Source organism: Vulpes lagopus, chromosome 9 (genome assembly GCF_018345385.1).
Source record: "Vulpes lagopus strain Blue_001 chromosome 9, ASM1834538v1, whole genome shotgun sequence".
Taxonomy (NCBI): domain Eukaryota; kingdom Metazoa; phylum Chordata; class Mammalia; order Carnivora; family Canidae; genus Vulpes; species Vulpes lagopus.
In genome coordinates, this window is record NC_054832.1 from 52332482 (window position 1) to 52359077 (window position 26596).

The window sequence follows — 26596 nt, forward strand, 5'->3', positions numbered from 1 at the left end:
TACTAAAAAGAGAGCTACCTCATTATTCTTTGAGAGTAACCCAAGTCACTGTGTTTGTATAATGCCATCAAAATATTTAACATAATGAGCTTTTATATAGACCTTCCTTAGGCTAGGCCCTCTTCTAAGATGACTGCACATATTAACTCATTATCCTACAAAAGAAGTTTACTATTAGGTAGGTGCTACTATTATCTCCATTTTACAGATGAGCAAACTAACGCACAGTGAGGTGGTGAGTAAAGGTATATATATTGTTGGTAAGTTCAAGAGCCGGGGTTCAAACCCAGACACTCTGGCTCCTGAGACCACATACCTAACCACTAGCCCACTTGTCTCACAGCTTTGTCCCCTACTATCACCCTGTCCGTATCTGTCAGCCAACTCCTTGTCCTGGATCTTCATTCTTCCTGGTCAAAAAAGATCCTGCTGCCTCTCTCTAAACTCATCTCCCAGATCTACCAAGGAAAATTTCTTGCATTTGGGATGAAACCATTTCAGTCACCCTTCTTTATTCTTTGGAAACACTCACTGATACTGATTAGTATCAGGCTTGCCTGATACTAATCAGCCATGCTTTGGCTGGCCTCATGCTTTTGATCAAACACACCCATCTGTTAAAATGCTCAAACTATCTTCTCCCTCTGAATTCTTGAATGGAATAATTATAAATGAAAAGTTCAACCAGGATACGCTGTGATCTAAATGGATTTTTTTAAAAAATTATTTATTTATTCATGAGAGACACACATACACACACACCCACAGATAGAGAGAGAGGCAGACACAGGCAGAGGGAGAAGCAGACCCCATGCAGGGAGCCCGATGTGGGACTCGATCCCAGGACTCCAGGATCACCCTGGGGGGCTGAAGGCAGACGCTCAACCGCTGAGCCACCCAGGCGTCCCTCTAAATGGATTTTGGGGGAAGAAGAATCTGGTGGTGTTATCTAGAGGGGGTTTAGGAGAGGGTGTGTCCCTTGAGAAACTGGGTGTAGTGAGCCCTGTTAGAAACTTTCACTTTTGAAGCCACGAAATACCATAGGAACTTTGGACATGGAAAGGAAGTGGTGGATGCGACAGGCATTTCAGAAAGAACAATGGGTTGGACTTGTGGGCACCTGCCTCTAGGGATAAGGTAGAGAAGGGAGTTAAAATGATACCGCTATTCTGGGCCTGACTGATTACAGAGTGTCATTACCTGAAATAGTCATATCAGGAAGCTAATCTGATTCAGGGAGAACAAAAAGTTCATTTTAGAGTCTCTGTCATCATCCCAGTGGAAATGTTCAACAGTTGGAAGACACCATAAGTGAGCATTTAATGAGCTCCCTTCAAGTGTCTAGCAGGGCACATGATGTTAAATCTCCTACAGTAATTATGGTGGAAGGAAGCTGAGGTGAGGACACCTTCCACGCTGGCCTCATGGAGGCACCTGCCAGAGTATTTGGCGAGTTAGATCCTCCTCAGCCCTCAGCTACGAAGATGGAATTGGGCGGAGGGTTTTGGATGTAAAGACAACGACTTGCTATATATCCTAATCCCAAACGATAGCGCGCTTTTCTTTATCCCACGTAGAGATCCCCAGAAAGCGACAGTGTCATTGGTTAGATGGTTATGGGCTTGGTTTTCAGGCCCTCACTTGATAGCAGTTTTAGAAAATAACAAACCCAGGCAGGCTTGAACTCTTGCCTCAGTTTGTCTCTCCAAAGGCCTCGAGGGCACCAGCGGCCTAGGGACTGAACGGTGAGAGCTGAAAGCTTCTAGGAATGTCGCCTTTACCATCAGGCCCTGAAAGACTTACAGACTTAGCTGGTCACCCTTATAGACCTAGCGGGTGGCCCTTACAGACCTAGCAGGTCGCCCTTACAGACTCAGCGCATTGCCCTTACAGACCTAGCAGGTGGTCCTTACAGACTTAGCAGGTGGCCCTTACAGACCTAGCACGTCGCCCTTACAGACTCAGCGGGTCGCCCTTACAGACCTAGCTGGTGGCCCTTACAGACCTAGCAGGTCGTCCCTACAGACTCAGCGCGTCACCCTTACAGACCTAGCGGGTGACCCTTACAGACCGAGCACGTAGCCCTTACAGACCTAGCGGGTGACCCTTACAGACCGAGCACGTAGCCCTTACAGACCTAGCACGTCGCCTAGGGAGCTGGGCCTAGGGACGGGGCGGTCAAAGGGACTGAGACGGTGGCCGGCGGTGTCCGGAACCGGCATCTCGGAAACCCAAAGGACTCTGACGGTTCGCGCTCGGACGGGGCCCCACGTCTCAGACTGATAGACCTTCCGGGGCTTCACCCGAGGCCGAGAGTCGTCGCGCCGTGCGCCGCAGGCACCAGGAGAACGACCTGCGGCCAAGCTCTTCCCGCCAAGTCCGGGTCTGACCCAGCGGCCCGCTTCCCGCCAAGCCGGCGTCCACCCTGCGGAAGGGGCAGCCTTGGCCGCGGCGCCCGGGCCGACTGCTTGGAGGCGCCGCGTTTGCGGAGGCTGAGGGCAGGGGAAATAAATCCAGTCCGGGTTTTGTCTGAACGGGGGGACCGGAGAGCGGCGAGGAAGGGCTCGCGAGGCGGGGGGCGGGGGTGGCGCGCGCACAACACAAACAGCTCGCGCCGAGGGCCGGCAGCGGTAGGCCAGGACCGCGCGGCGCAGCGGCCCGGGAGAGGCGCGCGCGGGCCCGGCCGCCGGCCGCATGGAGCGCAGCGCGGCCCGCGGCTCCGGGGCGGCGGCGGCGGCGGCGGCGGAGGCGGCAGCGCGCCGCTCGCTCACACCCACCCCCGCCCGCGGCCGCCGCGCCGCCCCGCCGTAGCCGCCGGCCGCCGGCGTCCCCGCGGGCCGGTCCAGCGAAGGCGGCGCCCGCGCCTCTGCAGCCAGTGGCAGCTGCAAGCCCGGGGAGGCGGCTCCCGCGGCCCCCCTGCAGCCCCGCGCGCCCGGGGCGCCTGCGACCACAGCGGCCGCCCGGGGAGGAAGAGGCGGCGGCGGCGGCGGCGGCGGAGGGGGACAAACTCTCCGGCTCCGCGCCGCGGCTGGCAGCCCGCGGTCAGGCATGCAGGCGCGGCGTCTAGCCAAGCGCTCCAGCCTGGGCAGCCGCCGGGGGGGCGCCGCGTTGCAGGCGCCCGGCCCCGCGCCTGCCAGGGAAGGCACCGTGCCCGGCCTCCCGCCCCTCGGCCCGGGCGCGAACCCGGCCCCGGCCCCGGCCCCGGCCCCCGCCCCGGCCCCGGCCCCGGCCCCGGCCCCGGAGAGCTGGAGGCCGCCGCCGCCGCCGCGCAGCGCCGGGACCGGCCCCCCTCGGGCCGCCGCCGCCGCCTCGTCGCCCGTGCTGCTGCTGCTCGGGGAGGAAGACGAGGACGAGGAAGGCGGGAGCAGGCGGCGGAGGGGGCTCGGGCGGGTGGAGGAGAAGCCCCGAGGGGGCGCGGAGGAGGAGGATGACGACGAGGAGGACGAGGACGAGGAGGTGGTCGTCGAGGTGGACGACGACGACGAGGACGGCGAGGAGCGCTTCCCGCCGCTCGGCGCGGGCCGTGCGGTCCCCCGGGCCCCGGCGCGGGGCGCCCTGAAGGTGCGTGCGGGGCAGGGCAGGGCAGGGCAGGGCGCGCGGGACCCGCGGCCGCGGGGGGCGGAGACGGGCGCGGGCCGGGCCGGGGGAGGGGAGGGGAGAGGCGCGGGCCGGGGCCGGGGGCCGGGGGCCGGGGCCGGGGGCCGGGGGTGTGGCGGCGGCGGCGGCGGCGCGGGGGGGGCTGCGGAGCTCACGCCCCGGGCCCCCCGCACCTCCCGGGGCGGCCGCTCCCGCGCGGCTCCGGGGCCCGGCGGGCTGGTGGTGCCGTGTGGGCGCAGGAAGGGACGCTTCTCCCCGGCGAGGTAGGGAACTTGGAGACGGGACCCGGTGGGCGCGGGTTGGCGCCGGGGGGGGGGGGCGGGGGGGCTTTCTTCTTCGCCCAGCGAGCAGCGCTGTCCTCCCTGCTTTGCGGGCTACTCAAGCTTAATGAAACTAGCAAGCGGCTTCTCCTGCCAGCCTTTCCCAAGCCCGCCTTCATCCCAGAGCAATTGTTGATGAGTTTCCATCACGGATGTTTGTGAGGGACCCGGTGAGCCCAAAGCGAACCCCCAGCCCTTGCTTTCTGCGTGCATTTTGCAGGCTTTTGGCAGTGCCCGCCACCCTCCCCTCCCTTCCCTTCCCTTCCCCTCTTTAAACATTGTTTTAGCATTTGGGGCTTTTTTTTTTTTTTTAATGTTCCCCTCCTTGCTCAGAATTGCACATGGGGAAAGAAAGAGGAAATCGGAAAAAGTGGGGATCATTTGGCATTTAAAAATGGATGTGAGTTTCTGCTGAGAATTGTAGTGAAGTCTCTCCGGTGCAGGGAAGCACGGAGAGATCGTTCCGTTTGTGTATCTTCAGGAGATAAGGGGTTTATTATTACACAACTGACTGGCTGGGCTTTCAGGCCTGCGATTGGACAAAGCAAACCACGTTGAGGTTCATGCACAGTGTATGTTGCTAAGAAGTTTTGAGGGCAGCAAGTGGTAGGCGATGAAGTTAGTGCTTTTCCTCAAGAGTGGTTCTGAAAATCAACTGAGTAACTATTTACTGGAGTTTTCAGAGGATCGTGGTATATCAGAAAGAAAAAAAAAATACATAAACAAGTGAGCTTAATAGAGACTATTTATCTTGTGGGGCTTGGGGGGGGATAAAAGCTGCTCAAAGCATGAAATTGCAATTCCAAAGAAATGCTAAACATCAGCATTTAGAATATCCCCAGAATAGACATAGGCACACATTTCTTTCCTAGACCACCCTGGAAGTACCAGCTCTAGGAGTGAGAAATTCTCAGCAAGTAGTCTTTCGGGATGATAGTTTTTGACAGTTGCTTGTTGGAATCCAGACCATGAGCACACTCATTACCATGGCCTGCTAAAAAGCCTGCATTGTATAGGCTACAGGATATAACTGGGTTGGGAATTAAGTCACATGGCATCAGTGACATTAACAAGAGTAGCATGGCATCAGTGACATTAACAAGTCCTTAGCGGTTTTTGTTCAGCAATACTGAAAATAAGTCTTGGGGCTTATAGTTTGTGACAGAAAAATTCATTATAATTTATGCTCTGTGATCAAAGTAAACCCAATGTAGGAAAAAATCAAACCTATAGAAACAGAATAACTGGGGTACGATATAATTCACATGATCAAAAAAGATTGGGACGCCTGGATGGCTCAGCGGTTGAGTGTCTGCCTTCTGCTCGGAGCATGCTCCCGGAGTCCTGGGATCGAGGCTCCATATCGGGCTCTCTGCATGGAGCCTGATTCTCCTGTCTCTCTCTCTCTCTCTCTGCCTATTTCTGTGTCTCTCCTGAATAAGTAAATAAAATCTTTAAAAAAAAAAAAAAAAAAGATTGTTCACATCTCCGAACAGATTTATCAAATTTTTTAAAAAATAGGCTTCATTTTATAACATTTTTTTGTGGCCACAGCTTTTCAGTAATGTATATATTGAATAGTTTGAGGTATGATTCTTCCCATTTTTTGCTGTTTTAATGACATCTTGACACTGTATCTGAAGAGATTTTCCAATGGACTATATAACAAGATCACTTTATTCTAATGCATATAAAATGTCAAATATATATGTATATGTATATGCATTCATTTATTCAGATATTTATTGAGCATCTCCTAGGTGCCAAGTGCTATTCCGGAGCATAGCAGTGTACACCTTCCAGATGCTAACATCTAGTAAGAGGAGTCATAGCAACGATCCAACAAACAAACAAACAAACAAACAGGTGTGGTGCTGGAGATTGTGATGCATGCTATGAGGGAAGTCATGATATCACAGAGTCTAGGAGAGAAGAGAAAAATACTGTGAGGTAGACCTCCCTTAGGAGGAGACATTCAATCTGAGACCTGAGACATATAGCTTGGGAAGATCTGTCCAGCAGAGGGAATAACAATTGCAAAAGTCCTGGGGTCGGAAGGAGAAAAAAGTGTGTATGGCTAGAACTTGGTAGGTATGAAATATGTCAGGGAGGCAGATAGGAGCCAGCAACATAGCCCTTTGGTGGACTTCTTAGAGTGTGAAGTCTTTGAAAAGTCTTAGGCAGTAAAGGCATACAAGGTGGTTTTTTGTTTTTTTTTTTTTAATTCCTGCTGTATGGATTATAGAGGACTGCAGGGAGAAGCAGGGAGACCAGTTAGGTGGCTATTGCTGCAGTCTAGGTGAGATGTGAGAGCAGTTTGGACTAGATTAACAGGAGTGGAGTTAGAGAGGAGTGGACAAATTGCAGATCTATTGTGATGATTGACCTGCAAGGACTTGCTGATGGATTAGGGGAGGAGGGTGAAGGAATGAGAAGCTCCAGTATGAAGGTTTGTTACATGTGCGGTTTGCTGAGAGTGAGAAAACTAGGGGAACCACAGCTTTTTGTGAAAGAAAAATCAAGTGTTCATTTTGGACATGTTAGGTCTGAGATGACCATAAGACATGTAAATGGAAATGCAGTTAGACAGCTGGCTGTAGGTCGTGGAGCTGAGGGGAGAGGTCAGGGCTAGAGAGAAAAATTTGGGAGTCAACAGCATATTGATGTCATTGAAAGCTAGGGACTAGAAAGGGAGTGTAGTAGATCAAGAGAGGACAGCGTTAGCCCAGACTTGGGCACAGCACTGTTCAGGTTTGGGTGTAGGAGGAGAAGACAGCAAAGGTGAATGAGAAGCAGCAGCCAGACAAGTCAAAGGAAACTAGAGAATGTAAAGTCCTGTAAGCCAAGAGAAGAGATAATGCTAAAGGAGGACCATGGTGAGTTGTGTTGAATACTCTTGGGGTATCGAGTAAGATAAGCATAGAGACATAACCATTTAGGTTAAGTAATGTGTAACTTATTGGCATTCTTGACAAAAGAATCTGAAGGCAGTGATGTGAATACAGTGGGCCGAGCAGTGAATGGGAGATGAGGGCATAGTGAGAAATTTAAAAAACTCTTTCAACAAGTCTTGTTGGAAAAGAGAGCAGAGAAAAGGGGGACTACCTCAAAGGCAAATAGAGTAAGTACTATAGCATTATGGGAATTTTCTGGTGTGTGAGGGGGATGCTTTCATTTTCTATTGATGTGTAACAAATTACCACTAACTTTTGGTTTACAACAGTTTTCACAGTATCTATGGGTTAGGAGTCCAGGTTCCACTCAATTAGATCAGCTGCTAAGTCTCAGAGCTGCAATCAAGGTGTTGAGAGGGCTGTGTTTTCATCAGGAGGCCTAACTGGGGAGGAATGGGCTTACAGTTCTCTTCAGGATGTGAGCAGAATGCATTCCCTTGCATCTAGGTCTGAGGGTCCCAGCTTCTTGCTGGCTCTTGCCTGGAAGCTGCCCTCAGCTCCTAGACCCCCTTTCCCCCACGCCTGCTCCTCACAGTGCTTTGTTACTTGGGCTTCTGCAGCATGGCCTCTTACTTCATCAGGCCAGCAAGGGGAATCTTCACGCCTGCCTGTCTTAGTAAGGTAAAGTCTCATATAATTCACTGTAATCACAAGAACAATACTCCATCATTTTTGCCATATTCTATTGATTAGTAGTGGGTCATGAGTTCCAGCCACACTTACTGGAAGGAGGTATTATAGAAGGGCATATATACTGCCCTTGGAGCAGGGTGAAGAACATTCCTGGGAAAGCCACAGTGGAGGGACCGATAACCCAAGCACAGGGGTTGGCCTTTGCCAGAAATGAGGAAACTTTCTCACACTGAATTAAAGAGAAAGTGGAGAAAATGGGTCCAGATGCAGGTCGCTGTATTTTGGATGATGGTCAGATGAAGTAGTATTTGTCTAATGGCCTCTATCTTCCCCATGCAGCAGGAGGGAGATTCATCGCTGAGTGTGGAGGAGAGTTGAAGTGAGAGTTTAAGGCATGGTGCAGTATTTTGGGAGAGTAGGATAACAAACATACGGAAAGTGAATAGAGTTTCTAGATAGTATCAAGGGCCCATCTGATGTCTGTGGTTTTCCATTTATGGTTAAGCAGTCTGTCTAGGTATGTGATTTTCCTAAATTCATTCCACTGACTCATATGTGGAGTAATAATAATAAACAATGCTTACTGGGTGCCTACTATGGTCAGTGCAAGTCTAAGTATATAGTCTCATTTCAATTTCATTACATATCCATGAGTCAGGCATTATTATTATCATCCTCATTTTACAGAAGTGATAAGTAACTTAAAGATCCACAGGTATTATTAAGTGGCAGTGTTTGAGCCCTAGGAAGATGAACTCCAGAGCTGCCACCCTTATACCTTAAACCATACTATCTCTTGGTAGACAAAGCAGAGAGCAGGATTGAACAAGGATAGGGTTTAGCCAGGTGGGTGAGCAATGGAAACAAAGAGAGGAACATACTGTGGAGGAAGTTGGCACGGCTGTGACTGTAATGATAGGCTATGGGATTTAAGAAAAAGTAAGGACAGGAAGGGGTGAGAGATGGTATAAAGGCTGTACATAGGTTAGTAGATTGGAGAAAACAAAGAGTTAACCAATAAAATCAGTAAGAGAATGGGAATGAAATGCAGGACAGTTTGGATTCCAAAATATCATTAGTATAAATGCATATTTGCCAAATATTTATGAGGCAAGAAGTGTACTAAATACTCTGTATGAAGGAGGATCACATTAGAAATGATGATTTGGGAATCAGGGTGGCCCCTTCTCCACAGCTGAGGACACTGACTCAGAAATGAAATACTACACCTGACATGGTGTAGCCACAAGTGGGAGCATGGTTCACATCCATGGCCTGTGTTTTAGTCACAGAACTGGAATCTCCCAGAATTTATTTGCTCATTTACTTCCAGGAGGACTTGGGATGGCTAAGAAGGTTGAGGACTAGATGCCATGAAATATCTGAGATGTGTTGCGTGATTAATATAATGGACACTAATTTAGGCTTTAAATGAGATAACAAGAGACATTTTGTATTACAGTTTTCAATTTCTGATTAAAGGAAGCTGACATATTTACCCATGGTGATAAGATTCCACTTTCCACTCCCCCCAAAATCATGAACCTCCTGGGCTCCTATATGAGGAATACTAAGTAGTACAGTAAACAATATCTTTATCCAGAGTTTAATTTAAAAAAAAATACAAGTTTGGGGAATATAAATAATAGTAAAAGGGAATATAAGGGAAGGGAGAAGAAATGTGTGGGAAATATCAGGAAGGGAGACAGAACATAAAGACTCCTAACTCTGGGAAACGAACTAGGGGTGGTGGAAGGGGAGGAGGGCGGGGGGTGTGGGGGAATGGGTGATGGGCACTGAGGGGGGCACTTGACGGGATGAGCACTGGGTGTTATTCTGTATGTTGGTAAATTGAACACCAATAAAAATTAATTTATTAAAAAAATAAAATAAAATAAAATAAAATAAATTAAAAAAATACAAGAACACTGTCGTGTGGAGGAAGGATTCCTTAATAAGTGGTTATTTAATGACGCAAAACATTAGGAGTGGAGATGACAAGGCCTAGGATTGTGTTCTGGATGCTATGTATTAGTGTAAAGATTAGAACGGAAGCATCTGAAGGGATTGATAGTTTATTGGCATAAGTTTAGGAAAACACTGGACATGAGAGACTGCTAATGCTTCTGTCAAGATAGAAAAACTGAGGAAAGGCTTTTAAATGAGATAATATATGTCAAAATCCCCACTGCAGGTGCTCAGTAAATATTAATTGAGTGGAATCTGCTTCCTATGTGCCAGCTCTCCAGGGATGGTGAACACATCTATTAGATTATATCTTGAATATCAGATGACTTGAAGAATCCTTTGGCAGGGTCTGTGCCGTAAACACTGAATTCGGATTTGCTAACAAGCATGTGTCTTGCAAATGGTCTGTGTTGGCTCCAGTGAAAGACATGTGCTTAAGATACCAGACAAAGTTGTCATTCACTGAATCGTAGACTGCTGGAGCTGGAAGGGAAACAGAGATTATCTAGTAATCCAATACCCTCATTTGACCATTGAGGACAGGGAGACCATGAAAGGGGAAATGCCTTGTGCAGATACAGCTGCTTAGCAGGTTTGGTGGGGCCGGGATTAGCACCCTGGTCTGCCAACCCCAAGTTATGGCCCTCCTCTCTGGGTTAGTTTCTCACACCTGGGAATGTTGTATGTACAGTTCACTCCCTTAGACTTGTGGCTGGAGAAATCACAACTGTCCGAAGTGATCTGTCACTGCCTATCAACTTCTGTTTTTGGAATGTTCTTCCTAGATAAAGCACCTTAGGTAGCCGTGACCTCACTGTGGCTATGGTAGTGTGTGATAGGATGGGTAGGCCCCTCCTGGGAATCCTGCCTGGGCCAGTCCTCCATCCCTGTGCAGTTTCCAAGGGATATATATGTGTATGTGTACTCAGCCCTCAGCTAGGACCAGGCCTCCTTTGCCAAAATTTTACTACTATATTTGACTGTGGAAGCATTAGAAAAAAGAGGAAGAAAAGTGAGAAGTCAAGCCCAAGCCCAAATCTTCTTACCCCTGCCTCTGAGTGAGGAGTCAGAGAGAGAGAGAGAGCTACAGCCCTGTGTGTGCTTGGTTTCTGAAAACACAGAGACCCTATTCATTTGTAAATCTGTCCCAGTCAGATTGCTGTGTCTTCCACCTTAAGGAAGGCTCAGAGAGAAATGCAGGAGCATTTTCCTCCCCAGCTTCGTACCTACACAGAACAACTAGTCTTATTACAGTGACTTGATATAAAGTGTGCTAAAGCAAAAGAAATTTGACCTTTTAGTTGCCCTGTGCAATCTCATGTTAAAGTAAATGCGTGGTTTCCATTAGGCTTTCTGAAATGGTTGAGAATATTCGGAGGTTCTCATAACCAGAGAGAACCTCCTGGCCTAGCCAAATCTATATCATTGAAATAAGGATGCTTTTCTCTGGGTTTGCTATTCATGTTCCTGTCCACTTCCTCAGTAAACATTTACTGTAAGCTATTGTTTATCGTGTTCCTAATACACATGTGGGAAAGAACAGTGAATAGGACCTATTTTCAGGGAGCCCGCAGTCTAACAAATTCCTGCTAAATTGCCTATGAAGTTCTAAGCCCCTTTCCCTCCTTATCGCTGAGACCAAGATTAGATCTGCTGAGAGACCTTACTTGGCTACCACAATTTGGGGTGTAATTTTAGTATATTATATTATATACTAAATATACTCTAAAACAATTGTAGCCAAGTAATTTTGCAAATCTATATGAAAAAAAAGATGTTTTGGTTTGGCCAGGAGGTAATTTCTGAGTAGCTAGTTTAAGCATGAGTTTAAATCACTGAATTTGGCAAATAACCTTGGTTATGCTCACTTACTGGATGAAATGGAGCAGAATATAACTCTAAGATATATGTAGTATGATTAGAGCAATTACATTTTTACACTTGATTGAAGATACTGTTTTGGAAAATCCAGTGTTATGATGTATATGTAGGGAAAATAGGCTCAACTCTAGAATTTTGAAGGCGGGTCTGTAATTTCAGGGTAAGAGGGGTATGTTTGTCCTGCAGAACACTATGGGGCCTTGTGGTGCAAAGAAATAAAAGGATCCTGCCTGTGTGTTGCTCCATGAGGACTGAGTGCTTAGAATGCATTGTCTTGACGCTATGCCCGACCGTTACCAGTGACACACTTGCTTTCCTTATGTTCTTGTCATAATGGAAGGTTAAGTGAAAGTAAAATCTCCCTGATTCAGACTAATTGGGGATGGCTCGTCAAAATCAGTGAATGTCAAAAGTGCTCCAACACTTTAAATTAAATCCAATTTTTAAAGAGGCTGTGTGCCTTGAAATACGATTTTATAAAACCTGCAGACAGAATAATTTTAGTCCATTAGTGTGACCTTCATTGTGGGCTCGTTGGTGAGATGGGAGAGAACAGGCTTGAGTCAAAGCAGGTGATCTGTTAGCTACTCGTCACTCCACTGTTACCTCTCTGTAGATCAAGAAGTGAGGTGACAGGCTCTGGTTTCAAATTCTGACATCCCCTCCTGCTAGTTTCATAGCTTTAATAGGTTGCTTCAGTGTGAGCATCTATAAAATTGGGATAACAGTGTCTTGTCATTGCCTATTATTATCGGATATGGCCCAAAGATCTCCTGAAATGTGATAGGATGGCAGTTTGTTTCCTTTATGCTTTCAAAAAGGAATCTTTTGTAAAATTTTGCTCAAGGATCCAAAATCCCACAGTTATTTTGACTATTACAACCTCTCTTTGTTCCATGCTACCGAGGTATTTAAGAAAGCTACTTCCTGAAGTGACTTCATTCATCCGAACTCTCTGGTGTTCCCTCGTGTATGCGGTGAGCTTGAATCTTCCTTTTCATCTCAGGAAGCTATGAGTCATTTATCAACTTGTGCAAAGAGGACAGCGATATTCTATCTCTTAGGTTCATCAGTTTGTTAGCTCTATAGCTCTTATATTGAAATAAACCTGGCTACTGTCCAAAGGGGCAGGAGGAGGCTTCCCAAATACATTCAATGTGTGTTGTTAAAAACTGTGGTTGAAATACAGTGATGTCACCTTCCACCACCTCTAACTTGTATATGGCTAAGAATCTCTCAGGTGTGGGTTTGCCCTTCCCATCCTCCTCTGCATTTGTGTCTAGGACCTCTTGTACTTTGGTGAAGAAGTCATTCTTTGCTTTTTCAGTAGATGGGGATGTGTAGCCTAAAGTGTACCTTTAAACTCTTGTATCTACTTGCTTCTACTACTGGAGAGATATCCACAAGGAGAAGAAAAGGACACTATGGCTAAACAGCTTGGGGAAATTCCAGTTAAAAAAGAGGCACAGATTTTTTTTTTTTTTTAGGTTCCAAAATATTTTAAACATAGAGGAAATTGGGAGAGTAGTCCAAACTCATATATGTATAAAGAAGTTATTGGTCATGGATACCAAGGGCCATTTTGTTTCTAAGAAGATGAATATAGGTTGTGACATTTATATATTTATTAGATTACAGCAGCTTTTTTTCTGGAGCATCTTCTCCTTGGTGTACATTTTAGGAAATAATGGTTTATAATTATTTTTATAAATGATAAATCCATGGATAAGCATATTATACTTCGGACAAATAACTAAAACTGCATTATTAAAGAAATAAATTGTCACATGTGCAGACAAAGATTAAAATGTCGTTTATAGGGGGCACCTGGGTGGCTCAGGCAGTTAAGCCTCCAACTGATTGATTTTGGGTCAGATCATGATCCCAGGGTCATGAGATTGAGCCCTGCATCAGACTCTGCGCTTAGCATGGAGCCTGCTTAGATTCCTTGTCTCCTCCTCCCTCTGCCCTTCTTCCCCATTCGTGCTCTCTCTGAAAAAAAAAAAAAAAAGTTGTTTGTGGGTCATGCAACCTTCAAAATATTTTCCGTCATAAAGCTGATAATTTTTTCAATATCATTTCTAAAAAAAAACAGAGTATTTCATGTGGTAAAATTTCACTTGTGTATCTGTGAATACTGTTTTTGTGTGTGAAATTTAAAAACTGGTAGAGAACATTACCTTTTTCGGTAAATTAGGCTCTACTATGGGTCTAGTGGAGACAGGAGTTGTGAGAGGTGCTATCATAACAGAATTAAGTGCTGAGGGAACAGAAAATCACAAGGTGTTTACACCCAGGAAAAGGTATTCAATATGTTTTCCACATTCTAAAGGAAAAATCTAAAATATCAGAATAGTCCAAATGAAAAGAGCATATGAAATCACTAGGATATTGGGATTAACACATTTTCTGTCAACAATGGTATGACTGTTGCAAAAAGGCATTTGTGAACACTGAATACCTTGTATAAGGAGTCTTTATTGGATACTGTTTAATATTTATATCAGCATTACCCAACATTTAACGTATTCTAATTTACAGAGGGCTCTCATAGTTAACATCGTTTGACTCTCTTTGTAATCTAGAAGACCGATTATCCCCATTTATAGGTGTGGAAAATAAGTCCCAGAGAAGATGGGACAATTGTTTTCTTTTCTTTTCTTTTCTTTTCTTTCTTTCTTTCTTTCTTTCTTTTTTTCTTTCTTTCTTTCTTTCCTTCAGTCATAATTTTGTATCAAATGACATAGATATTTGTCAAATATTGCAGAAAACAATGGGGATCAGCATATTTTAAAAATAATTGAAATTGGTATTTAAGCAACAGTGGTAATTTAAAGAGCAACAAGACTTTATTATAGGGTAAATTATAAAAACCATATGAAATGCAATTTTCATAAACACTTTCTTATATAGGTTGTGTGTGCTTTACAGACCAACTACAAGTGCTTAGTAAAGACCAAATCTGACTAATTTCTATTAATTTGGGTTAGGACCCAAAGTTTATTTAAATAACAATTTAAAAAAAATAAACTTTTGAAGCATTAAGAGAAAAACAACATACATACATAAAAGGGAACCTCCATAAGACTATCAGATTTCTCAGAAAAAACATTAATAGGCCAGAGGGGAGTAGCATAATATATTTAAAATGCTAAAAGGAAAAAGCTTCCAACCAAGACTACTTTACCAAGAAAGGTTGTCATTCAGAATTGAAGAAGAGATAAAGAGCTGTCTAGAGAAACAAAAGCCAAAGGAATCCGGTGCCACTAAACCAGCCTTACAAGAAATGTTAAAGGGTCTTCTTTGAGCTGAAAAGAAAGGGGACTAATTAGTAACAATAAAACATGTGAAAGTAAAATTTTCACCGTTAAAGGTAAATGTAGTGAATTAATCACTTATAAAGCTAATGTAAAAGTTAAAAGACAAAAGTAGTAAAAACAACTATACCTATACTAATTAAGGTACACACAAAATAAAAAGATGTAAAATGTGACATAAAACTTGGGGAAGATAAGTGAAATGGCAAAGTTTTAGAATGTGTCCTAAACTTAACGTGCTCTTAGCTTGTTATAAAATAGACTGTTATATACATAGGTTGTTATTTGTGAGCTTCCTGATATAACCACAAAGCAAAAAACCTATAGTACATCCACAGAAAATAAAATGAAAAAGGAACCTAAGCATAACACTACAGAAAATTATTAAACTATGAGGGAAAAAAACAAGAGAACAAAGGAACAGAGAGAAATATTAAACAGCCAAAAAACAATGAACAAAATGGCAATAATTACTACCTATCAATAATTACTTTAAATGTAAATGGACTAAATTCTCCAATCAGAAGACAGAGTAGCTAATGGATTAAAAAACAAGACCCATCTATATACTGCCTATAAGAGTATAGGCACTTACTCGGATGTAAGGACGCACACATACTGAAAATGAAGGGACAGAAAAAGATGTTTCATGCAAATGGGAACCAAAAGAAATATGGGGTAGCTATACTTATATCAGACAAAATAGACTTTAAAGCAAAAGTTGTAATAAAAGACAAAGATGGGCATTACATAATGATAAGGGGGTCACTTCAGCAAGAAGATATAACATTTGTAAATATTTATGCACCCAACATAGGAGCACCTAAATATATAAAACAAATACTAAGGAGATGCCTGGATGGCTCAGTGGTTTAGCACCTGCCTTCAGCCCAGGGCATGATCCTGGAGTCCCAGGATCGAGTCCCATATTAGGCTCCTTGCATGGGAGCCTGCTTCTCCCCCTGTCTGTGTCTCTGCCTCTCTCTCTCTCTCCCTCTGTGTGTCTCTCATGAATAAATAAATAAAATCTTAAAAAAAACAAATATTAATAAATTGAAAGGGGAAAATGACAGCAATACAATAATGTTAGGGGACTTTAATATCCCATTTATATCAATGGATAGATCATTCAGGCAGAAGATCAATAAAGAAACAACAGCACTAGATGACACAATTGGTCAGTTGAGCTTAATAGAACTCATAGAGTTCTATTAGAACATTCCACCAACAGCTGCAGTATACACATTCTTCTTCAGTGCACATGGAACCTAAGTGTACATATTGTCCAGGGTAGACATATGTTAGGCTGAAAAACAAGACCCGGTAAATTCAAGAAGGTTGAAATCATGTCAAACATCTTTTCTAACCACAATGGTATGACACTAGAAATTAATTACAAGTAGAAAACTGGAAAAATCACAAATGTGTGATTAAAAGACATGCTACTGAACAACCAGTGGGTCAGTGAGAGATATAAAAAAATACCTCGAGACAAATGAAAATGAACATTTAATACACCAAAATCTATGAGATGCAGCAAAAGCAGCTAGTTCTAAGAGGGAAGTTTATAGCAATACAGGTCTACCTCAAGAAACAAAAGAACCTCAAATAAACAATCTATTCCCTAAAGGAACTAGAAAAACATTGGTAAAAGGAAGGAAATAATAGAACAGAAATAAAGACTAAAAACGCAATGAAAAAGATTAATGAAATTAAAACTTGGTTTCTTGAAAAGATAAACAAAATTTGCAAACCTTTAGCTAAGAAAAAAATGAGAGAGGGCTCAAATAAAATCAGAAATGAAAGAGAAGTTTCAACTGATACCAAGGAAATACAAAGGATCATAAGAGACTATTATGAATAATTATATGCCAAAAAAATTGGATATTCTAGAAGAAATGGATGAATTTCTAGAAACACAATCCTCTAAGACCAAATCATGAAGAAATAGAAAATCTGAATAGATTACTAGTAAAGAGATTGAATCAATAATCAAAAACTCTCAACAAACAAACGTTTAAGGGACCCCTGGGTGGCTCAGTGGTTGAGCATCTGCCTTCGGCTCAGGGCATGATCTCGGGATCCAGGATCAAGTCCCACATTGGTCTCCCTGCGATGAGTCTGCTTCTCCCTCTGCTTATGTCTCTGCCTCTCTCTATATCTCTCATGAATAAATAAAATAAAAATCTAAAAACAAAACAAAAGTTTAAGACTAAGTAGCTTCATCGGTGATTCCTACCAAATGCTCAAAGATTTAATATTATCTTTTTCAAACTTTTTTTAAAAATTGAAGAGGAAGGAATGCTTCTAAATTCATGTTTAGAAGTCAGTATTACTATGATACCAAAATCAGACAAGGACACCACAAAAAAAGAAAATTACAGGCCGATATCACTGTTGAACATAGATGCAAAATCTTCAACAAAATATTAGCAAACTGAATTCAACAACCCATTAAAAGAATCATAAACCATGAGCAAGTAGGATTTATTACAGATATAGAAGGATGTTTGGGGCAGCCCCGGTGGCGCAGCAGTTTAGTGCCCCCTGCAGCCTGGGGTGTGATCCTGGAGACCTGGGATCAAGTCCCGCATCGGGCCTGCTTCTCCCTCTGCCTGTGTCTCTGCCTCTCTCTCGCTCTCTCTGAATGAATAAATAAATAAATCTTAAAAAAAAAAAAGAAGGATGTTTGAACATCCATAAACTAATTAATGTGACACAAACACCTTAAAAAATGAAGGGTAAAAAATCATATGATCATCTGAATAGATGCACAAAACATTTGACAATATTTAACATCCATTTATGATTTTTAAAAAACTGAACAAAGTGGGTATAGATGGAACATACCTCAGCATAATAAAGGCCATATACATATAGGACAAGCTCACAGTTAACTGTGACACATACTCAATGGCAAAAATCTGAAAGCTTTTCCTTTAAGATTAGAAAGAAGACAAGGATGCCCACTCTCACCACTTTTACTCAACATAGTATTAGAAATCTTAGCCATAGCTTTTAAGCAGTAAGAAATAAAGGCATCCAAATTGGAAAGGAAGATGTGAAACTGTCACTATTTGCAGATGACATGATTTTATGTGTAGAAAATCCTAAAGACTCCACCAAAAACCTGTTAAAACTAATATGTGAATTCAGGAAAGTTGCAGAGTACAAAATCAATATGCAAAAATTTGTTGCATTTTATATACTAACAATGAACTATCAAAAAGAGAAATTAAGAAAAATAAACCCATTTGCAATTGCATTAAAAATAATAAAATACCTAGGAATAAATTTAGCCAAGGAGTTGAAAGACCTGTACACTGAAACTATGACACTGAAGAAGACACAAATAAATGGAAAGATTACATATTCATGGACTGGAAGAATTAATGTTGCTTAAGAGGTCCACATTCCCAGAGCAAATGGACATTTAATATACCAAAATTCCTATTAAAATTGAAAAAGGCATTTTTCACAGAAATAAAACAAACTTTTTAGAATTCATATGGAACCACAATAGATCCTGAATAGCTAAAGCAATCTTGGGAAAGAACAAGCTGAAAGCATCACACTTCCAAGCTTGATTTCAAGCTTTACAAAGAACAAGCTGAAAGCATCACACTTCCAAGCTTGATTTCAAGCTTTACAAAACTATAGTAATCAAAACAATATATTACCATTAAATATCGATGGAACAGAATAGAAAGCCCAGAAATAAACCCATGCATATATGATCAATTAATTTATGACAATGGAGACAATAATATACAATGAGGAAAGGGAATTCTCTCCCACAAATGCTGCTTGGGAACACTGGACAGCTACATGCAAAAGAGTGAAACTGGACCACCATCTTACACCATACACAAAAATTAATTCAAAAAGAATTAAATACTTGTATCTAAGGCCTGAAACCATAAACCTCCTGAAGAAAACATAAGAGGTCAGCTCCTTGACATTGGTCTTGGTGATGTTTTTTTGGACTTATCCCCAAAGCAAGAACAGCAAAAGTAAAAATAAACAAATAGTACTATGTCAAATTAAAAAGTTTCTCCGCAGTGAAGGAAACTATCAACAGAATGAAAAGGCAATGTACTGAATGGAAGAAGATACTGCAAATCATATATCAAATAAGGGATTAATATCTAAAATATGTAAAGAACTCTTACAATTCAACAACAACAGCAATCCAATTAAAAAATGGGCAGAGGATCTGAATAGATATTTTTCCAAAGAAAAGTGTTAGCCAAAAAGTATAAGAAAAGATGCCCAACATCACTCATCATCAAAGAAATGCAAATCAAAACCACAATGAGATATCACCTCACACCTGTCAGAATGGCTATTATCAAAAACAGAAGAAATAACAAATTGGGAAGAATGTGGAGAAAAGGGAACCTCATGTGCTATTGGGGTGGGATGTAAATTAATATAGGCACCATGGAAAGCAGTATGGAAGATACTAAAAAATGAAAAATAGAACTACCATATGGTCCAGCAATTCCACTTCTGGGTACGTATTTAAAGAAAATGAAAACACTAATTCAAAAAGGTATATGCAGCTTTATGTTTATTGCAGTATTATTTACAATAGCAAGATATGGAAACAACTGAAGTGCCCATCAGTTAATGTATAGATAAGGATGTGAAATATATATATATACATACACCTGTACACAATGGAGTACTACTAAACCACAAAAATAATGAAATTTTGCCATTTGTGACAACATAGATGAACTTCTTATGCTAAGTGAAATAAGTTAGAGAAAGACAAAAACTATATGATTTCACTTCTGTGTGGAATCTAAAAACAACAAATGAACAAAGCAAAACAAAACTCATGGATACAGAGAACAGATTGATGGTTGCCAGAGGGGACAGGTTTGAAGGAAGGTGAAATGAGTGGAAGGGATCAAGAGATAGAAGCTCCCAATTATAAAATAAATACGTCATGGAGATGTAATGTACAGTGTGGGCACTGTAGTCAATACTATTATAGTTCAAATTTGAAATTTACTAAGAAAGTATATCTTAAAAGTTCTCATCACAAGAAAAAAAGAAATTTTGCAATTTTGTACGGTGATAGATGGAAAATAGACTTATTGTGGTGATCATTTATCAATGTATACAAGTGTCAAATCATTATAAGGTACATATGAAACTAATGTATGTCACTGTATTTCAATTTAAAAAAGTAAAATTTAGAAAATGTTTTCAGTTAGCAGGTTCACACACAACTGAAAGTCAGTTTAACAAAATATAGAAAAATAGTGTAAATGTTAGAATAAGGATCTTAGAACTTATAAAACTAAATATGTGAAGAGCATGTGAAAGAAAAATAATCTTGTGTCATCAAATATTAGTTGCAGTATCAAGAAGGAAGGAAGATGGGCACCTGACTCCATGGAAGCCCTGACCTAGTGGCATCAAAGTGGGAAAGTACTGGTTGGCAGTGAGAGAGGAGTTGCTTGAAGGTTTGAAATGACCCAAGGTAGGGTTCACAGAAAGAGAGCAGGGACTGCTATTTGCATTTCTTGTTACATGAGTGCTTGGTGGGTGGTTAAGAGGTTCTGAAAATGTGCTTTTAGCCATCTGTTGGGTGACAGCAATTTTTTTAGCTTTTTATTCTTATTCTAAAAGAGATTTCTGTTCAAATAGGTCGTTCTCTCAACTCCCTATATTGATTTTGGTCACTCAAATTTTTCTTGCAATCTAGCATACAGGTTACTAGGAGAAACTATTTTTACTTTAAAACTTTTAATAGAAATGATGTTGTTTTCATTGTTTGCAAATGCTGCCTGTGTTTTTATGTTAAAATTGAGATACCTTAAAGATCTTGTTTAAATTCAGTGATAAGTTGATGGTTTTATTTTTTTAAAGATTTGATTTATTTATTCATGACTGACAGAGTTACAGACAGAGGGAGAAGTAGGCTCCCTGCAAGGAGCCCAATGTGGCACTTGATCCAGGGCTCCGGGATCACGCCCCGAGCTGAGCTGAAGGCAGATGCTCAACTGTTGAGCCACCCAGGCGTCCCTAAGTTGATGGTTTTATTGTTTAAAATTTTTTTTTGTTATTTCATTCAATTTTGTGGTTATTTCATTCAACAAATATTCACTGACCTCCTCCTCTTTGCCAGCTGCAAGGATACAGGCAAGAACAAGACTGAGAAAGAGTTCCCATTCACACTTTACTTGGGGAGATAGTATACTTTGTACACAGTGGTATGTTACTGAGATAGGAATGCATGGAGGAAGAAATATGTATGTCATAAATATTATATAATTGATAAGCCCCTAAGCTCTACTGATTTCAAAAAGAGAGAGAACACAAATTACTAATATCAAGAATGAAAGAAGATGTCAGTGCAGATCCTACAGACATTTTTTTTTTAAGATTTTATTTATTCATTCATGAGAAACACAGAGAGACAGGAAGGCAGAGACACAGGCAGAGGGAGAAGCAGGCTCCATGCAGGGAGCCCGACGTGGGACTAGATCCCGGGTCTCCAGGATCACCCCCTGGGCTGAAGGCAGCACTAAACCGCTGAGCTACCCGGGCTGCCGTGATCCTACAGACTTTAAAAGGAGAATTAGGACATATTACTATATGTTAGTAGAGGAGTTTATGCCAGTGCCTTTGATGACTTGGAGGAAATGGGAAAATTCCTTGAAAAACATAAATTAACAAAACTGACTACAAGAAGTAAGAGGATATTTCAATAACCTGCCATCTGTTAAATAAATGGAATTTATAATTAAGGACTTTGAATATAGAAAACTCTAGGCCAGAATGGCTTTACTAGGGAAATCTATCAAATACTTAAGGAAGAAATATTACCAATCTCACAAAAACTTTTACCAAAAAAGAAGATGGAATCTTTTAAATACATTTTATGAGGCCAACATAATCCTGATAACTCAAAATACACAATGACATTACAAATAAAGAACATTATAGACTTTTATGTACATAGACACAAAAATACTAAACAAAATATTAGCAAATCAAATCTAGACATATAAAAATGGATAATATATCATGATCAAAGTTTTCTCTTCCTAGGAATGTACTTTTGGTGAAATACTTGACAATCAGTTGGTGTAATTAACTATATTAGTAGATCAAAAGGGAAAAGCCACATGATCATATCAATATATGCAGAGAAAACAAAGTTCAAAACCCATTCATGATTTTTAAAAATCTCAAGAAATTAGAAATAGAGAAATTCCTCAAACTGGTAAAGATCACATACACGAAATCTATAACTAACATCACACTTAATAGCAAAATCAATCCACCAATATAAGGAACAAGGCAAAGATGTGTGCTCTAACCCCTTCAGTCAACATTGTGTTGGAAGTTTAGCCAGTTTGGTAGGGCAAGAAAAATACATGAAAGATACAAAGATTAGAAAAAAAGAAAGTAATGACAAATACCCACCATTTGCTTCGACCTGGATGGAACTGGAGGGTATTATGCTGAGTGAAATAAGTCAATCAGAGGACAAACATTTTATGGTCTCATTCATTTGGGGAATATAAAAATAGTGAAAGGGAATAAAGGGGAAAGGAGAAAAAATGAGTGGGAAATATCAGAAAGGGAGACATAACATGAGAGACTCCTAACTCTGGGAAACGAACTAGGGGTGGTGGAAGGGGAGGTGGGCGGGGGGTGGGGGTGACTGGGTGATGGGCACCGAGGGGGGCACTTGATGGGATGAGCACTGGGTGTTATTCTATATGTTGGCAAATTGAACACCAATAAAAAAAATAAATTTATAAAGAAAAAAAGTAAAACTGTCTTTATTTGCAGATGATATGACCATAGAGACAATTCTGAGATTTACTAAACTACTAGAACTAATGAGTGAACTTAGCAAAGTCATAGTATACAAGGCCATTTTATAAAAATCCATTGCAGGGGGCAGGAGGTATCTGTGTGGTACAGTTGGTTGAGCAGCCAACTCTTGGTTTTGGCTCAGGTCAAGGGTCATGAGATCAAGCCCACATTGGATTCCATACTCAGTGCCAAGTCTGCTTGGGATTCTCTCTGCCCCTCCCCATCACACTCTCTGTCTCTCAAATAAATAAATCTTTAAAAAATCAATTGCATGTACTGCATTTGGAAAATCAAATTTAAAAAAAATTACAGTGACATCAAAAACTAAACATTTGTGAATAAAATTCAATAAAAATATAAAAAAAGATGTGTGAGATCTATACAACATTGATAAGAGTAATTTAAAAAGACCTAAATAAATGAATCAATATGCCATGTTCAGTGAGACTTAATATGGTTAAGATGTCAGTTCTCTACAAATTGATTTATAGATTCAACCTAGTCCCAAACAAAATCTCAACAGGAATGTTTGTGGAAATCTAAAAGCTAACATAAAATGTGTGGAAAATGCAAAATAACTGTAATAGCAAAACAATTTTTAAAAAATAAGAGTGAAATTGGAGGACTTGCTGTATTTGATTTTGGGACTTGCTATAAAGTGAAAGTAATCCAGACAGTGTGCTACTGGTACTACAGGATAGACAGGTTTATGCAGCAGAATAAAGAGCTCCCAAATTGACCCACACAAAAATGGTTCAACTAAGGCACCAAAGAAATTCAGTGAAGTCTTTTCAACTAGTAATCCTAGAAAGCCTACCCATATGAAAAGAACAACAACAACAACAAGCCCTGGTACCCTTACCTTGTACCATATATACAAATTAACTCAAAATGAATGAGATACAAATATAATAGCTTATAAGCTTCTTGAAGAAAACAGAAGAAAGTATCTTTGTTACTTCAGGATAGGCAAAGATTTTTCAAACAAGAACCAGAAAGCACCAATATAAAGGAAAAATATTGCTAAATTAGACAATCAAAATTGAAGACATTTGCTCAGAAAGATACAAGAAAATAGATCAATGATTAAGTAAATTTTTTCTGCCGTCACTTTCATCTTGGGACATCCAAACATTAGATTCAGTTAGTCCCTGCTTTGTACCATCCACTTTAATGGATGCAGAGAACTGAACAAGAAGAAGGACATGGTCCTCACGGAATATTCAGTTTGGTGGGAGAACAAACTAATAAATAATATGAAATGACAACTGCAAGAATAGTGAAAGCATAGGACTCGTATTACAGTTTTCATCTTACAAATGTAGAAACCTGGCAGTAGTTAATAATTTGCTAAGTGGGAAAGCCAGTCTAAGCTCATTTTTGCTGACTCCTATTCTCCTCCCCCCACCTTCTTTTTTTCCTGTTGTTTTAAGCAAAAAAGAGTGGAATTCAAAACTTAGGCTTACTGACTAGGATCAAGTAGTAAACGGTATTCATGTTTTTAGTTTACTACAAAGAGAAATAGAATTGTAGCTATTTAAAGAAATTCCATTTTAATGTTGCTGTCTTAACAGCCTTGTTTTAAAATTAGTTTTTCAGACTCTGATACCACCACCAAAGTTAGGCAAGTTTCTCTAATTATATTCTCTTGTAATGTAATGCCCAGTGAGTTGGAAAGGAGAGCTCTGCTCAGGCAGTCCCTCTAATCTTTGCTAAGTATTTTTGGTGTATCCTTTTTAAAAAGTTGGCAAAGTTGACAGGAAGGCGCTGGGGAGTAGAAATAGGAAAAATATAAGACTTGGAGTTTATCACTTGAGAAAGAAGTCTTTACTTTTTAAATATGTAATGGGAAATGAATGTTTTTGTCCTTCTTTCCACCCTTCAATTTGTGACAGCAAAACATTGATTATGTCTTAAGTTCTTATCGTGCTTTATACTCTTTCAAGTCATTTCGTATATAGTACCTCATACTTAATCCCTGACAGTCATTATTATTTCAGTTTAATCATGAAATCAGGCAACCATGGCAAAAGGTTAAAAGGTTCCTTCTAGATGATGTAATAAATGACTTTGAATCCTTTCCTTCTGATCTTCCTCACTGCTTTGGCCTCATCTGCCGTATGTTTGTAGATTTTCTGTTGATATGTTCCATTCAGACTCATTCTTGCATTAGTCTTCTGTTTACTCATGTCAAACTAGTGATACTCATCTTGTCTCTCAGCAACTTCCAGGCCATCATCATTGCCTCTCCTTCTTCCAGAACGACCTATTGATTCCCATTTTCTCCATTCTTAGTGGTAGTAGTACCCAATAAAAATACCTGTGTGGGATTGGGTGCTCAGTAAACACTCAAATGAATAGGAAATGAAAGAGCAAGCAAGCCATCGTACAAATACTCTTAACGATTTTCCTCTATCTCCTTTCATTCTGTATCTCATCTTTTACTACGTTCTGTTTGTTTTTTCTGTCATGTTGTTTTCTTCCCCAATAATTATTCCCTTCATTCCTGTGGTATCCTCACTGCTTACTTTTTGCTTGCATTTCCTCCTCATTTAAGTCTGTTTTACACAGAATTGGAATTTGATATTTGGAAACTGGAAATTGGAAAATTGGTATTTCCATCTAAAATAATCTAGGTTTGACATAATTTTTACATGATAGAAGCAATACTTGTAGAATATTTTGAAGTGCTAATAAGAAGAAAGAAAGAACTGAGGCATGTAAGTGGATCTGTTGATTAAGCGTCTGCCTTCTATTGAAGTTATGATCTCAGGGTCCTGGGATCGAGCCCCACATTGGGCTCCCCGCTCAGTGGGGAGTCTGCTTCTCCGTGTCCCTCTGTTCCTCCACCCTGCTTGTGTGCTCTCTCTCTCTCTCATAAATAAATAAATAAATAAATAAATAAATAAATAAATAAAATCTTTAAAAAGAAAAAAGGAACTAATAATCACCTAAAATTATCTTTCACAGGTAACCACCATTCAGTCACCTTGTGTATATCCTTCCAGACCACAAGAGTGTGATATCACTTATAGGGAGATCACTTACCTAGCAAACTATTCTTGGTGACCTACCTTAAAACAAAAAATGTAAGCTAACTGCTTGAGTAGCTGAAAAACACATAAAAATACAACTCATATTGCTTAAGTCAAATCAGAAAACATCTACTAAGTGCTGTGGTATACAAAAATACCATGATAGGCTCTTCAGGGGCTCAAAAATAGCAATAGTTATTTCTTACTTTCTAGAAGTTTTCAGTCTAGTGAGAAACACACACCCATTACCTTATTCACTCTCAATACAGTCCCCACAAATGTGGTATGTGGTTTCTTGGATTGCAGCAAATTAAAAGTTGGGAATTAACAGGAAGAAAGTACATCTCCCTACTAGCAGTCAGTGTCCGAAGAGCAGCAAGCATCAGCTGATGTTGATAGAGGATACGGAATCTATATTTAAAATACTGTGCAAGTTGAGCATATGAAATAAAAAATTTTAACACTCTGGATCCATTTAATGTGGTGGCAAGGAGCTCCTGAGGCCATATCACTCTGTATTACTGTTTAATATTTCCATGAACTTATACCATTAAGAAAAGTTTGCTATGTTCGATAGAGAGACAAGAAGGCAACTAATACGTTTCAGAGAAATTTGCAACAAAAATTATTAACGTTTATCAGTCAAAGGGGTAGAAGCTTGTTTTATTAAAAGCTGATTTATGTGGCATGGATCCACTAACATTGATGGGATTATTATCTTTATCATGAGTATGACCATATGGAAATACATTCCCAAATGGTTTTATCCATTCCCAACAGCTGTCTGAGGGTTCTTGTCAGCAAAGCTGCATATTGCTTTCCTTCCTTGGCTTTCTAGGTGCAGATCTTAAAGGTCCAAGAGATGATATTCTAACCTCAGGGTCCAAAATATGTTGGACATATACTGTAGAGCATGTTTTTCAGGAGGTCCCTCCTAACTGAAGGCACTGGATTCCTTTCTTAGCATTGCCCTCGAAGTCAGATTGCCCCATAGAAAAGTGAGTCCCACCCCTCGTGTGCTTTCTAACATCCAGGGTCCTGAA

General features: G+C 41.1%; 1 protein-coding gene across 5 annotated transcripts in view; it reads left to right on the forward strand.

Moving 5' to 3' along the window:
- Positions 1-2904: 2904 nt before the first annotated feature.
- ZNF704 (zinc finger protein 704) overlaps positions 2905-26596 on the forward strand; it is a 242056-nt gene continuing 218364 nt past the window's right edge. For all 5 annotated transcript variants that reach the window (XR_005989897.1, XR_005989896.1, XR_005989898.1 and 2 more), the window contains exon 1: positions 2905-3561. Coding sequence is in view for 2 of the 5 variants with exons in the window: in XM_041768963.1 (XP_041624897.1) it covers positions 3049-3561 (513 nt within the window). In the remaining 3 variants the exon portion in view is untranslated. The remainder of the gene's footprint in view (positions 3562-26596) is intronic.